Source organism: Ailuropoda melanoleuca, chromosome 8 (assembly GCF_002007445.2).
Source record: "Ailuropoda melanoleuca isolate Jingjing chromosome 8, ASM200744v2, whole genome shotgun sequence".
NCBI lineage: Eukaryota > Metazoa > Chordata > Mammalia > Carnivora > Ursidae > Ailuropoda > Ailuropoda melanoleuca.
The window spans coordinates 56,970,796-56,985,613 of record NC_048225.1 but is presented as its reverse complement, the minus strand read 5'-3'; the positions used below and the strand labels follow the sequence as shown (position 1 = coordinate 56,985,613).

Sequence of the window (14,818 nt, the reverse complement as noted above, 5' to 3'; positions counted from 1 at the left end):
TGTAATTCAAAAAAGACTTTATTTTTTATTAACATAAAGTTTACATTTATATTAAAATTAAAATAACTTGTTTTAAGATTTTATGATTTCAAAATTAAAGATAAATTAATGGAAGCTGAATATTGTGGAGTGTTTTGTTTTCCTTTGTTGTTGTTTTGTTTTGTGTTTGTGTTTGTTTTTTAGCTCTCTTCCATTATAGTTCCCCAATATTATGTTCAGTCTGCCTATGGGATAAAACACCACAGCCCTGGGGTGCCTGGGTGGCTCAGTCGTTAAGCGTCTGCCTTCGGCTCAGGGCGTGATCCCGGCGTTATGGGATCGAGCCCCACATTCAGGCTCCTCCGCTGTGAGCCTGCTTCTTCCTCTCCCACTCCCCCTGCTTGTGTTCCCTCTCTCACTGGCTGTCTCTATCTCTGTCGAATAAATAAATAAAATCTTAAAAAAAAAAAAAACACCACAGCTGTTGACCATGCCCGCAACATCTCCCTAACCTTCTATCATCTCCCGACCCTACCCTCTATGCTACTATTCTTCCCTAGCTGCCTTCAGGAAGTCCTTCTTATTTCCTTAGATCTCATTTTAGCAGTTATATTTGGGGAGCCTCCCTTGACCACATGGTGCAAGTTCTCAACATCCATGTGATCTACATCAGTGTTTCTCAAACTCGAATGTCACATAAGTCCCTTAGGTATCTTGCAAAAATGCAGATTATGACTCTGTACATCTGATATTCTGCATTTCTCACAAGCTTCCAGGCGATGCCAATACTATTGGTTCTTTAGTAACAGAAATCTCTATTAATTTTCCTCCTTTAGAGTAACCATAACACAGTATTGTAATTTCCCACATACTTATTGTACCCCCCACTAAACTCTGTAACATCTGGGGTGATATCCATTGTGTTCACTGTTATTATACCCTCAAATCTTACTCAATAACAGACATATAGTATGCATATAATATTTTTGTAATGATAAATGAATGCATGAAGAACGCTGATGGAAGCATGTACAAGACATGATGACAGCAGAGAGGAAAGCGATAAATAGGAATAATAGGAATAGCCAGAAGAAGATGATAGAGGGAGGAGAGGAAGAGCTACATTTCTTTACCCACTAAAATTGAATGGTCAATGTTGGCCAAATCAGGAGGGTAGAACTACTGATAATTCAACATGACTGAATCCAGTAGAAGAGAATGAGACTTTCACCAGACCCTGGAGGGCCAGTAAGAGTTGTAGGAACTTAGTATTTTTTGTAAATAGTAGATAGTTTCTAAACACAATTACTGATGCAGTAACCAGTTTTTGTTGTTATTGTTATTCTTTGCTTGCTTTTAGGTTTGCTTCTATAATTTGGGTATATGAACCCTAGACTATCTGATTTGCCTCTGGCCTCTTGCTCCTGAATCAGACTTCTTTAGAAACTACACTGTTTACTGCCTTAGAAAACTCTCAGTCCTGAATTCTGTTTTCCCACTTCCTGATTCAGGACAACCATCCACATCAGCTGCTCCATGTGTGAATTTTAAAATCATATCCTTTGACTAGAGAAAATACTTTACTTATTTCCATGCCATTGACAATTTTTGTTACCTACATTTTTTACTACTGTGGATAATTCTGCAATAAATGTTACTCTATATAAAAAGTGGCCTGTATCTCTGGATAAATTTCTAGAAATAGAATATAATGGACTTTTTAAGCCAACAATATACTGGAAAATATACTTCCAGAAAGTTCATACCAATACTGTAAAACAGTGCTTAGTCCACAATAACACAGCAACGTAACACTGTGTATTGTAAGTTTCTTAAAAATTTGCTAATTTGGGGGCACCTGGGTGGCTCAGTCAATTAAGCATCTGCCTTTGGCTTAGGTCATGATCCCAGAGTCCTGGGATCAGGCCCTCGTCGGGCTCCCTGCTCAGTGAGGAGTCTGCTTCTTCCTCTCACTCTCCCTCTGTGCTCTCTCTCTCAAATAAATAAATAAATAAAATCTTTAAAACATTTGCTAATTTGACAGGCAAGGATATTTTATTGCTTACTATAGTAAAATATTGACATTCAATAAATAACATTTATTGCAAGTCCCTAATGGCACATTTTTCTTGTTTCTAATTCTGTTCTTCCTGTTTGGGTTAACAAGTTTGGAAAACATTCACATGAAGTCCACTGATGTCACAGACTGTGGAATGTTTCCCAGGTTCAATGGTATGGATATTGACAGACTGATAACGGCATATTCCTGTTGCTAAGTGATTTTATTGAGGGGCATTTTGCTCAGACTTTCAGAAGGTTGAATTGAATTACCAGCTACTGTTCTGCTGGGCTGGCATGAGAGTAGGGCAGTGAGAAGGACCAGACTTTGAAAGTATGAGTACAATGTGTGTCAGTGCTCTACCGCTATGCACACCTGTTCCATGTGCACGCACCAAGCTCTGGCTCAGAGAATACTAAAATATTATAACTCTACTGCTATGAGAAAAAGTAACATTCTTTTGGCCAGGGGATAAATAAACATAATCCCCAAGAAGTGTCTGAGACTAATGGGAATGTGGTCACTGCCCTAGAATTTGCCCAGACTAGTAGAGAAAATGTTTCCAAAGGTCTCAAGAAGTTCACCATGAGAAGATATAACAGACCGACCTTCATATGCAAAATATAAGCACACAGGTGACAGTGTGTTAACATCCAGGCTAGCACATAAGCATGCATACATGCTTGTGTTAGAACAATTTGAATTGGAATTAGTGGTAGATGAATGGTCATGTGAAGATTCTCTACAGAATGAGTTTTAAAACCTAAAAGGGTCTGCAATAGCCCAAGCTTTAAATAGTGGTTGTGACACTTATTAACTGAGAGACCTAAGTAAGTTACTTAAATTCTCTAATCCTTGGTAATGCTGTAAGTCAAATGAGGGATTCTTCCATCAAATTTATTACTTACTGTTGTGTAGGTCAGAAGACTGATATGAATCTCACTGAGCTAAAATCAAGGCATCAACAGGGCTGCATTATTTTCTAGAGGGCATAAGGGAGAACAATACCTTGCCTTTTCTCCTTCTAGAGACTGCCCACATTCCTTGGCTCATGATCTTCCACCCTCTGCCATCTTCAAAGGTAGCAGTGGTGGATCAAGTCCTTCCCAGGCTGCCACTTCTCTGGTTCTCCACTTTTAAGGACTCATGTGATTAGAATGAACCCATCCAGATGATTCAGGATAATCTTATCTCAAGGTCTTCAAGGTCAATCACATCTGCAAAATCCCTTCTGCCATGTAAAGGTAACATATTCACCAGTTCCAGGCATTAGTATGTGCACATCTATAGGGGGCACTATTTTCTCTACCAAAAACACTTCATAGTATCTTGGGCACAAAATACATGACAACGTGTTGTTGTTACATCATAAAGAATAAAGTATTTCAGGCCAAGATATTTTCTGTGGTGAAACACACTGGGTGGTAGGGAGAGAAGGATGGAAGCAGGGAGAATAGTTAGGAAACTACTGAAATTTTCCAAGTGAGAGATAATGTTGGCTTGGAAAAAGGAGGCATTTTGGGAGGTGATAAAGAATGATTACATTCTAGTTATAGTTTCAAAGATATTGGGATCTTTAGGCTTATTTGCAGAGTGTAAGAGACAGAAATCAAGGGTAGACTTCAAGACTCATGTGCTCTAGAGTGGTCCAGAAATGGTGGGAACATCTGAGAATCTAAAGGGACCGTAAGTAGAGAAGATGGACAGTATCTAGCAATCTGTGGGAACTGTATTTACTAAAGACTAGAGGGAGCAATTTTCACCTTTTTTTCAGATTGCATCACTGGCCAGATCCATTACCCACATACTCAAAGTACTCAAAAGTACAATGTAGGAGCCTCAAAATTTAAACATAAGTGGGGAGAATCCCAAATTATTGTTGTTAGCTTCCTTCCAGTTAGTGGGCTGGGGCTCAAACAGAAAATAGGTTAAATTATGAAAAAAGTAAATAAAAATGTATTTTCTGTGCACCTAATTGTAGACTGAGATTTTTACCTATAATATTCTCCGAGTACTTGGTTCATGCCTCTAAGAGAACATTATCATTGATTATCAGTATTGGTAATTATCAATTAACTGTGTGTTTCTAAACTTAACTAAGAGACCATGGACAGTAAGAACTGTGCTGCATTCCCTCCCCCTTTTTTTAATCTCCAGCACTTAGCATGATGTTTGGAATATAGGATAATCTTATGCAATATTTACTGGATGTATGTATAGATGAATAAATTTTGTTTTTTCCTAGTTATAAGAGACAGGCTGCTAAGAAGCACAGGTAGGCTAATGAAATAGGACTGCCATGAATAGTAATAGATGCTAACAAGTTACCAAGTAGAATGTGTTTTACACTCACCAGAGGAGATTCCTTTAAGCAATTTAGTATAATATTTTATTTTTGAAAATTCTCTTCAGAGTGACTGCTCATGGGCATGGGATTTCTTTTTGCAGTAATAAAAATTTTCTAAAAGTAGGCCATGATGAGGCTCGCAGAACTCTGTAAATTTACTAGAAACTATTGAATTCTATATTATAAATGGGTGAATTTTATGATATGTGAATTATGTCTTAAAATTGTTTTTATAAAAAACACTCCAATAAAAGTACACAAGGATTAAAAAATAATCACATCAGCCTATAAAGCACACGGCCACAATAAGTAATTGCGTAATGGAATAGACAGACAAAGACTGTATAAGGCAAAAGAAGTCTTCTGGGAACCACCATACCCCTGGAGACACAGTGAGTGACACCACCACCGGGTATGGGCCTCTCAGCTCTATGCTTGTCTCCGTTCAGGCTGGAACAAGTCTCCTCATAAGCTCGGTCCTCCCCTGGAATCTGAAGGTTCCTCAGCTTTCTGAGTCAGCCTGAGAGGGATAAGCAGAACTGCTGCACAAACTCTGTAAGTAAAACTGTTTTGTTCAATGAAAAGACTTGAGTCTAGGTGAGCCAAACTTTCTTATCCACAGGAAGAATTTCCTCACAATGTGCAGAATTAGGTTAGATAGTGAGATGGTGGGCTGAGGTGGACAGCAGAATTTATAGAACTATTTATTCTCTGGAAACCTGCCGAGAAAGGGCATTTTGTCTGCCCCATGTGGTTTGCACAGTCTGTGGTTTTTTTAAGCAAATGGCTTAATCAGGGTGTTATATAAGTTATCATAGTTAGTGGTTTGGTGCTTGAGAAAACCAAAGAGGTTGTCAGGAGCTGAAGAATTCACTTCTAAGCCCGATTATTCTTACTAAAAACTTTTTAAAATACCAAATTTGAACACTTACTGCATGCCAGGCCCTGTATTAGGTACAGTATACGCTCTACGTTATAGATGAGGAAACTGGAGCAAAGGAAGTTTACACGACTTATACATGAAACCATAGTTTTGGGGAGCATGAGTGTGGGAATTCTTTAAAAATTGGCTTTAAAATCTCAAGTCTGACATTCACTAGCTGTGTGTGATTCTGAATATGTTTCACAACATCTCTCATACTCAGTTACCAGAAAAGGGGACTCAAAGTGAATTTAGCAATGCTTGCCAAATGATGTTGTAATAAGAATTAAAAGAATGTTTCTCAAATGCTTAGCTCTGTAATGTTCACAGAACAAATTCCAATAAATGGTAGTTGTTGTTATGAGTAATATTTTTTATTATTGCTACGAAGAGTCTCAAAACTAGTTAGTGTCAAAGCAAGGACCTGAACCCAGATCAGTCACACACTATAGCGATGCCATTTGCAGTGGTTTGGACAATACTGATAATGCTATATGGTCTGCTCAGGAGTTAAAGACCTAGAAGCCATAGCTCATGACAGCGCAATGAAAGGAGTGTGGAAGGAGCCGAGATGCCCTTCAACAGATGACTGGATTAAGAAGATGTGGTCCATATATACAATGGAATATTACTCAGCCATCAGAAAGAACGGTTACCCAACATTTGCAGCAACATGGATGGGATTGGAGGAGATAATGCTAAGCAAAATAAGTCAAGCAGAGAAAGACAATTATCATATGGTTTCACTCATTTATGGAACATAAGAAATAGCAGGAAGATTGGTAGGAGAAGGAAGGGAAGAATGAAGGGGGTGGTAAACAGAAGGGGGAATGAACCATGAGAGACTGTGGACTCTGGGAAACAAACTGAGGGTTTTAGAGGGGCGGGGGTTGGGGGACTGGGATAGGCCGGTGATGGGTATTAAGGAGGGCACATATTGCATGGTGCACTGGGTGTTATACGCAAATAATGAATCATGGAACATTGCATCAAAAATTGGGGATGTACTGTATGGTGACTAATATAACAAAATAAAAATTCTTTAAACATTTAAAAAAATGTTTTAGTTATAAAAAAAGAAAGGAGAGCATCATTGTGATCTGGGAGGACAGGAAAATTAATTAGGAGACTATAGCTTATATCTTACAAGAGAAAAGGAAGGTTGTACATGGTTTGGAGAGGATGGATTGACAGATTCTAGGGTGATGGCAGCACAGAGTAGCTTGGGGGAATTTTGGTACCTCCCCCTGATAAATCCATTAGTTCCCCTTTATTCTTTGATATGAACAGGTAAGTCTGTTAAATTAAGGAAAGCACAATGAAGTACAGCTCCAAGCATCCACCGTGAACCACATTGCTATTACTTGGCCCTCAAATACAAACCCCTGGATTCTCCAGTTTTTGACATTTTAGAAGTAAAGTCAATAAATATTTCATGAACATTGCAGGCAGGGGATGAGAGAGAGGGAGAAGAGTGTGTGTATGTGCGTGTCTGTGAGAGAGAGCCAGGTTTGGAATGCGGGAAGGAATGAGTTCGGTTCGGCTCATATTGAGGTTGAAGTAGCTGAGGGATTATGGGTGGGATATCTTGAGGGATCACAACACAAGGGTAGATGAAATAGTTTGTTCACTTTTGTTCACTGCCACTAACAGAGAGCTTTGACCTGTTCTCCAAACTGCTGCCCATTAGTTGACCAAATTGCCTGTTTGATCATCTCCCTTTAGTTCCAGGATTCACGACTGCCTTCAAGTTTCAGCCCAGACATTTTGCCATGGCTTCGAAGATCTTGTTAACTTTTGAAATATAGAACTCAGGAGAAATCTATAATTAGATTTCAGATTTGCGTGTCATCTGAATATAAGTGCTATTTAAAGCCGTGGGAAAAACTAAGATATCCCAAGGAGAGTATACCAGAGAGCAAGAAAAAAACAGGGGCGTCTTGAAAGAAAAAGACTCCTAAAGAACATAACAACTGAAAAGACAGAACAAAAACACTGTTCAATAAAGAAATTAAAAAAAAAAAACACAGAATAACTATCACTGAAGCTAATGAAGGAGAAAGTGCCTAAAGAAAAGACAAAGAAAAGGTGCTTAAAACTGAAAATTTGAGATGAGAGAGAGGAAAGCAAACCTGAAGATAAACTTTTGGACTTGGTATTTAGAAAGTCATTGGTGACATGAGTTGGAGAATTTCCTGAGAGTCATTAGAAAAGAACCCAGATTATTACTGAAGGTGAAGGAATAATAAACACAGGCAGACTGTCCTTCAAATAATATTTTTTGTTATTATAAAAGATAAGGTAGGAAATTGAGGGAGAAACAGGGTTTGCTCTTATTTCCCTTACTAGCAAAGCACAGGAACCAGTTAAGAAAAATGGTCAATATATCTTAGTTGAATTGAATGTCATGTTGAAAACATCTATATAAGTGTGTAGGAAGCTTTCATTAATGGTTTGGGGTATAATTCGAGAATTGAAGCTGCAGATAGGGAGCCACCGGTACTATCTAAGATACTAAAGAAGGAAAGGAACTTTGTTGAGGGAGAAAAAATGAAAAATGATTTCTTTAGTTATTCATAAAATATTTGGAAATGCCTAGCTCGTGATGCTCTGCAACTAAAATTGAAGTTCCCTCTCCTTTCCATGGAATGCAAGATATTCATGTCCTAACCCTGCTGATTTCTCCCGCCCAGCTCCCACATCACCCAGCATCACATTTAAGGCTCCAGAATTTTAATTTTCTTGTAGTTGTCCAACAAACCCTGTTTTATTTCGTTCAGTTTCTGCTCATGTTTCATCTATGTCAAGAATGCCCTTTTCCTGTTTTTCATCCTTGTAAACTCACATTCACCCATCAAAACATTACACAGTTCTAATTCATCAACTCAGTTAAGAGTTCTTGGAACTAATCCTTCTTGACACACACAGACACGTTCATGTATACACACACTCAGAATCTGTCACGCCACACTATCCTGTCCTATCACTTAGAAATACCTTATCCGATGCACTCTACAGCTAGCAGTATTTCTGTCACTGAACCCTCTTATATGCCGTGTGCCTGGCATGTAGTAGGTGTTCCAAACTGGTAATTTTTCATTTTCATAGGAGTTACTGGGCTCTTATTAAAGATAAAGTTTTCAGCCTTAAAAAGATGAGATGTTGACAACCTCTCTGGTTTTCTCAGGCACCAACCACTGTTATTTTATCTGCGTCATATCCCTAGTGCTGACACAATACCCAGTGAGCTCCCAGTTTGATACTGAAATGATCTAAGCATTGATCATGGGTGATCAAGAGCTTAGATGGAGTTATTGGCTATGAAAAGGAATAAGGAATCTTCCATGTCTGCACCCAGCATGGATGAGGAGAGGGTACAGGAAGACACAATTGTAGAGCAATGGAAAGAAAGGAGTTTGAGGGAGTTCTCTTCTGCCAGACTCAGCTCAGATCAGTTCAGCCTACATATTATGTTTTTCTTCTGATCCCTCCTCAAGAAAGGGTAGGGGAAAAGATGGCAAGAATGAAAATGTGTAATGAATAAATTGTTTGAATTAATAAAATGATGTAAAGGGAGCCAGGAAGAAGTTAGGATGAAAGAGAAATTGTTCCAATAGCAATTTTTAAAAAAACCAACCTCTTATAAAATTTCCTATCACTCAATAACGAAAGTTACAACTCAATCCTTGCATGTCATAGTGATAGGCATGGTGAATGTCTTCATGATAGCCAGACAAAAGTGACAAATATAGAGGCACTCTGTACACCCATAACCCATTTCTGTCATTCACCACTGTACACGAGATATTGAAGTTATTTATAAACAGTGCTGTTCTTTCTCCCTCACTTGATTTTAAACTCTAAGTGTTCATTCTGGCTCAACAGTTTCACATATGCCATTTTAGAAGCCTTGGAATACTTCGTTTCTTTTCTTTCTTTCTTTTTTTTTTTAATGATGAAAGTAGTATTTATTTGTTTTTATAATAATTTTTTATTATGTTATGTTAGTCATTTCTATTTACACAAAGCATAGCAATCTTTCAAGCACTGATTTTCTTAAGGGACTCCAGATACCCCAGGCCTTTTACACACAATTGAACTGTTCCCTTTTTCATAAGTATTCTAGCTTCCATGGCCCCCAAGAAGTTGTTAACCTCAAAAGCTGAGACCCAGGTTCTGGAAATTTATAGTAAATACACAGGTCAAAGACTTGTGGAACATGAGAGATGAACCCATTTTTTTAAAATTATCGTAAGTACTATTCATTTAATAAGTAGAGTTTTATTTTGCCCTTCTGATAAATACATTTTTTTAAAAAAACTATAGTAACTAAAAATGTTTTCAGAAATCGATACATTTACAAAAAGTGCTAACAGAACTTGTTAAACATCAAATTTGTTAAAGTTGTTAACTTTCTAACTTTCACAATTAACCAAAATGCATGCCAGTTGAGCAAGTCTGTATCCAATTCGTTTCAGCATAATGTCAGTTGTACTCATGACACTCAGTAAAGTCGCCAGAAACAGTGCCAGAAAGAAAATGTTCCCTTTCTTAATGAATGCTTCCTTTCTGTCAACTCTTATTCCCATTAGGAGGTTTGAGCATACGTTTCTTTTTCTTTTTCTTTTTTTTTTATGTTTTGTTAGTCACCATACAGTACATCCCCAGTTTTTGATGTAATGTTCCATGATCCATAACTTGCGTATAACACCCAGTGCACCATGCAATACGTGCCCTCCTTAATACCCATCACCGGCCTATCCCAATCCCCCGCCCACTCCCCTCTGAAGCCCTCAGTTTGTTTCCCAGAGTCCATAGTCTCCCATGGTTCATTCCCCCTTCTGTTTACCCTCCCTTCATTCTTCCCTTTCTTATCCTATGATCTTCCTATTTCTTATGTTCCATAAATGAGTGAAACCATATGATAATTGTCTTTCTCTGCTTGACTTATTTTGCTTAGCATTATCTCCTCCAGTCCCATCCATGTTGCTGCAAATGTTGTGAAATCGTTCTTTTTGATGGCTGAGTAATATTCCATTGTGTATATGGACCACATCTTAATCCAGTCATCTGTTGAAGGGCATCTCGCCTCCTTCCACAATTTTGCTATTGTGGACAATGCTGCTATGAACATTGGGGTGCATATGGCCCTTCTCTTCACTATGTCTGTATCTTTGGGGTAAAGCATACATTTCGAACAGTAATTTCATTGGTTCCCTGAGGACATTCTCATGACTCTAAACTATAGAGTCTAAAGTTATAGTTTACTTTTTGGGTCAATTCAGGTAACTTAGCACTTCTTTTTCCTCTAATTTCTCATTGATTTCAATTAAAAATTTCCCAATTTTTTAAACTAAGATTTATTTAGGGAATCCTTGAGGCACTTTATCTGGGTGAACTTGAGTGGTCTGGAAAACACTTAGGTTCCCCTGAGGAACAGTTACCTTACTGACTGAACCCCCTCCAGTCACAGCCTTAATGTCTGCTTCCCCAAAACCCCCTCTTCGAACTCATACATAGCCATCTGAATAGCCTGCAGTTCTGTACTCAATGAAAAACAAAATGCAATGTTCACAGTAAAGGTGTATCTTTCCCTCCAAGGCAAAAGAGCAAAATTTTATTAAATATCTCCTGAGAAGTATGTCTTAACAAAATGGAGAACAAGTAGTCTTCAGGCAGATGAAGAGAGAACTCTATCTGAATAAGGCAGCATGCTATATCATATGGGGGGCAGAGACCTCTATCCCTAAGGTGGTAGGTATGTATTCTAACTCCACTTCCCAAATGAGACTCCAGATGCTATGCTGCAGGTGTCACTTCCAAGGTTAAATACAGTAGACATCTGCACATGACTTCACTGGTGCCTAAGCCATCTATTAGCATTTCATATGTGTTACTCTGTATCATGAGATTCTTTTTCTCAATATTTTCTGGCTGCCCAAATTGCCTATAAGCTTCTCTGCTTTCTACACTTGAGGCTGATGTAATATTGCCGCTCCACAGTCCCAGTCTACTTTTGTCTGTTGCTAACTATATGGAAAAACTAACCTGCTACCTCTTTATCACAACCTGAAAATCCAGAAAGGATGAAATATAACTGACAAGTCTTGAGTAAAGTGTCTTCCATTCATTCAGTCATCTCTGGTTAGAGAAGTAGAAGGAAAGGTCACATCTAGTATGAACATAGCTACCAGCAAATGGTCCCAGGAAAGAAAAATGATGGGCTGAGGTACATATAAGAAAGAATGGTACCTACTACAGCAGTTGAAATCTTATGATCCCTTTATCAATTTCAATAAGCAATTCATTTTTATATAGTGTATAAATATTCGTCTTTGGTTAGTTTTTGGTTGAATAAAATTATTTTTAATTGAATTAATACAAAAAATATAGTTTTGTTGTTGTTCCAGAGTTTCATCTTGGAACTCTGTATTTTTAACCCAGCATGTCAAACTTCCAGAATACCACACCTACTTCCATCATTTTCCTGCTAACTGGAGTTCCTGGGCTGGAAACTTTCCACACCTGGATCTCCATTCCCTTCTGCCTTCTCTACATAACCGCCCTCTCAGGAAACAGCCTGATCCTCTTTGCCATTGTCACCCAGCCCAGCCTCCACGAACCCATGTATTATTTCCTCTCCATGCTGTCCACCACTGATCTCGGCCTGTCCATATCCACCCTGGTCACCATGTTGGGCATATTCTGGTTCGATGCCAGGGGGATCAGCTTTAATGCCTGCTTGTCACAGATGTTCTTTATTAAACTCTTCACTGTCATGGAATCCTCAGTGCTGTTGGCCATGGCCTTTGATCGTTTTGTGGCCATCTGTAATCCACTCAGGTATGCCACCATTTTAACTGATTCTAGAATAGCTCAGATTGGAGTGGCAATTGTCATCAGGGGGACACTAATGCTGACACCAATGGTTGCACTTCTTAAACGATTGTCCTTCTGCCGCAGCCACGTGCTCCACCACTCCTACTGCTTCCACCCTGATGTGATGAAGCTCTCGTGCACAGACACCAGGATCAACAATGCAGTTGGGTTGACTGCCATGATCTCTACTGTTGGTGTGGACTCAATCCTCATCCTCCTTTCTTACATTTTGATTATTCAGACTGTCCTCAGCATCGCATCCCCAGAAGAGAGGAAGAAAGCCTTCAGCACATGTATCTCCCATATTGGGGCTGTTGCTATTTTCTACTTTCCATTGATCAGTCTGTCCTTTGTTCACAGATTTGGGAAACGAGCCCCAGCCTATGTTCATACAACGATTGCTAACACTTACCTCCTGATCCCTCCTGTAATGAACCCCATCATCTATAGTGTGAAGACCAAACAGATACGCAGAGCTGTAATAAAAATTCTCCATTCCAAAGATACATAGAAGCACAGAATTCTAGAGATGGCCTACATTGTCAACTTAAAAACAAAACTGGTGTTCATGAAACAAAAATTTACAATTAAAGCTGGAATATATTTAGAACATCAGCTAGCTTGACCCTTTATTTTACAGATGAGGAGACAGAGATGTAAGAATAGAAGGAATGAACAGTGTAAAGCCCTAAGTCTAGCATTTCTCCCATGCATCACTGTTTGTTCTAAACTTGTTTATCCTGCCAACAAACTGTATCTTCTGACTTTGTCCACTTTAGAGCCGTTGGAATGACACATTATGAGAAAGCCACTCCTTTATGAGAAATAGGTAGTATTTTTCTAACTGCAATAATACTTTTTACTAACAGTTACTATTTCCTTTGACTACATGGTTCTTAGTGTTTTTTACATTTATTAGCCCATATCTAAAACAATGTTATAAGTTAGTTACTTCTTTGATTAATGAGAAAATTTAGGCACAAAAATGTCGTTACTTACTTAAACAGCTCATACACAACAGAACCATATTTCGCATGCATGCAAAACTGACTCCAGGGTCCCCTAACACTCTTAACTTTAGCTATACTGCTACCTATAATATAAACTATATATAAGTATACATGCATATAATTTGTATATATACATATATATAAGTCCATGTAATTTGTACTAGGGGACATAAAGAAGCAAAACAAACAAACAAATAAACAAAACAAAACCCCACGATTCTATCCTCTAGAAATTTTCTAACCAAATTATGGAGAAAAGGCCCAAAACATAATTTTCTTTTTCTTTTTTTTTAAAAGATTTTATTTATTTATTTATTTGAGAGAGAGAGACAACCAATGAGAGAGGGAACACAAGCAGGGGGAGTGGGAGAGGGAGAAGCAGGCTCCCAGCAGAGGAGCCTGATGTGGGGCTCGATCCCAGAATGCCGGGATCACGCCCTGAGCCAAAGGTAGACGCCTAACGACTGAGCCACCCAGGTGCCCCCAAAACAGAATTTTCAAACCTGAAAAATACAAATGTACTTCTACCTGATGTTCCTTCCCAACTAAACATATTCCAGAATTTCTCTCTGCCTTCCATCAACTTTCTGCCCCATCAGAAACTCAAAAATGACTAAGAATTGCAAATGAATTTCACTTTGTGTCATTTACCTGGAAATGTTTAATTTGTGGCATATGCTTCACATAATGGCTTAATTCAGGAAGTTAATTATTATTTCCAACCTGGGGATGTCCATTAATTCTCAAATATTTAAGGCACATGTTTCAATGACACATTGGTATCACTCAGTAAGGATAAGTGATAAGGATAAGTGGTATCAGATCCAGCAAGGAAGGATTAGTCAGTCATAGCTACAGGGAGTTTATTAAGTGACAACAGTACTATTTAATAACGAGGATGGTGTCAAAATTCTCAGTACGTTTGACAATAACATTTTCAGTCTCCATTATTATTGGTCTTCATTTCCCTAATCTTTGTATGTTGGAGTGTTCTAGGATTTTGTTCTCAGACCTGTTTTTTCTTCATTATATTCCCATTTTGATTATCTCATCTACATGCTGGCAAATCCCAAACTGATATTTAAAGTCCAGATTCATATCCCGTGTATCATTACTCCTACTCGAATGTTTAATAGTCATCTCAGACTCATCATGTCCAAAAACATATCCTAATATTCACATCAACCATGTCTTCCCTAACTCAGAAACTCTATTTTTCATGTTGCTGAGATAGAATTCTTGGAGTTATTACTGACACCCTCCTGCTCCACACCCAACCTATTAACAAATGCTGATGACTCTTTCTTTCAGATATTCCAGATACTGGTACCTGGAATCTAGCTACATTCTACCACCTCTACTGCTACCACCATGGGCCAAGCCATCATCATCTTGGACCTGAAATATAATAGTTTCCTGGTAGATCTTCCTACTTTCATTGTAGTCATTATAATATCTCATGAGTATCTATATGATTTAACTCCCCTATATTTCATCTCCTACTAATCTCCCCTTTATTCATCCTACTACACCCGCACCAGCTCCAAATAGTTCCTTAAACTCACCATACCACGCTTCAACATCAAACTTCACACTTTCTGTTCTCTACTTGGAATGTTCTT

At 38.4% G+C, this 14,818-nt stretch overlaps 2 protein-coding genes across 2 annotated transcripts in view; one reads left to right on the top strand and one right to left on the bottom strand.

Moving 5' to 3' along the window:
* Window positions 1-14,818, bottom strand: part of LOC117803376 (olfactory receptor 51T1-like) — a 255,196-nt gene that overhangs the window by 154,191 nt on the left and 86,187 nt on the right. The gene's annotated exons all lie outside the window — the stretch shown is intronic.
* On the top strand, window positions 11,753-12,697 carry LOC100479875 (olfactory receptor 51F2). Its single transcript, XM_002928591.2, has one exon. The coding sequence runs from the start codon at window positions 11,753-11,755 to the stop codon at window positions 12,695-12,697; it is 945 nt and encodes a 314-aa protein (XP_002928637.2).

Bases quoted from the DNA above. Each gene is read 5' to 3' on its own strand.
- LOC100479875 (XM_002928591.2), top strand. From the start codon at position 11,753: ATGTCAAACTTCCAGAATACCACACCTACTTCCATCATTTTCCTGCTA.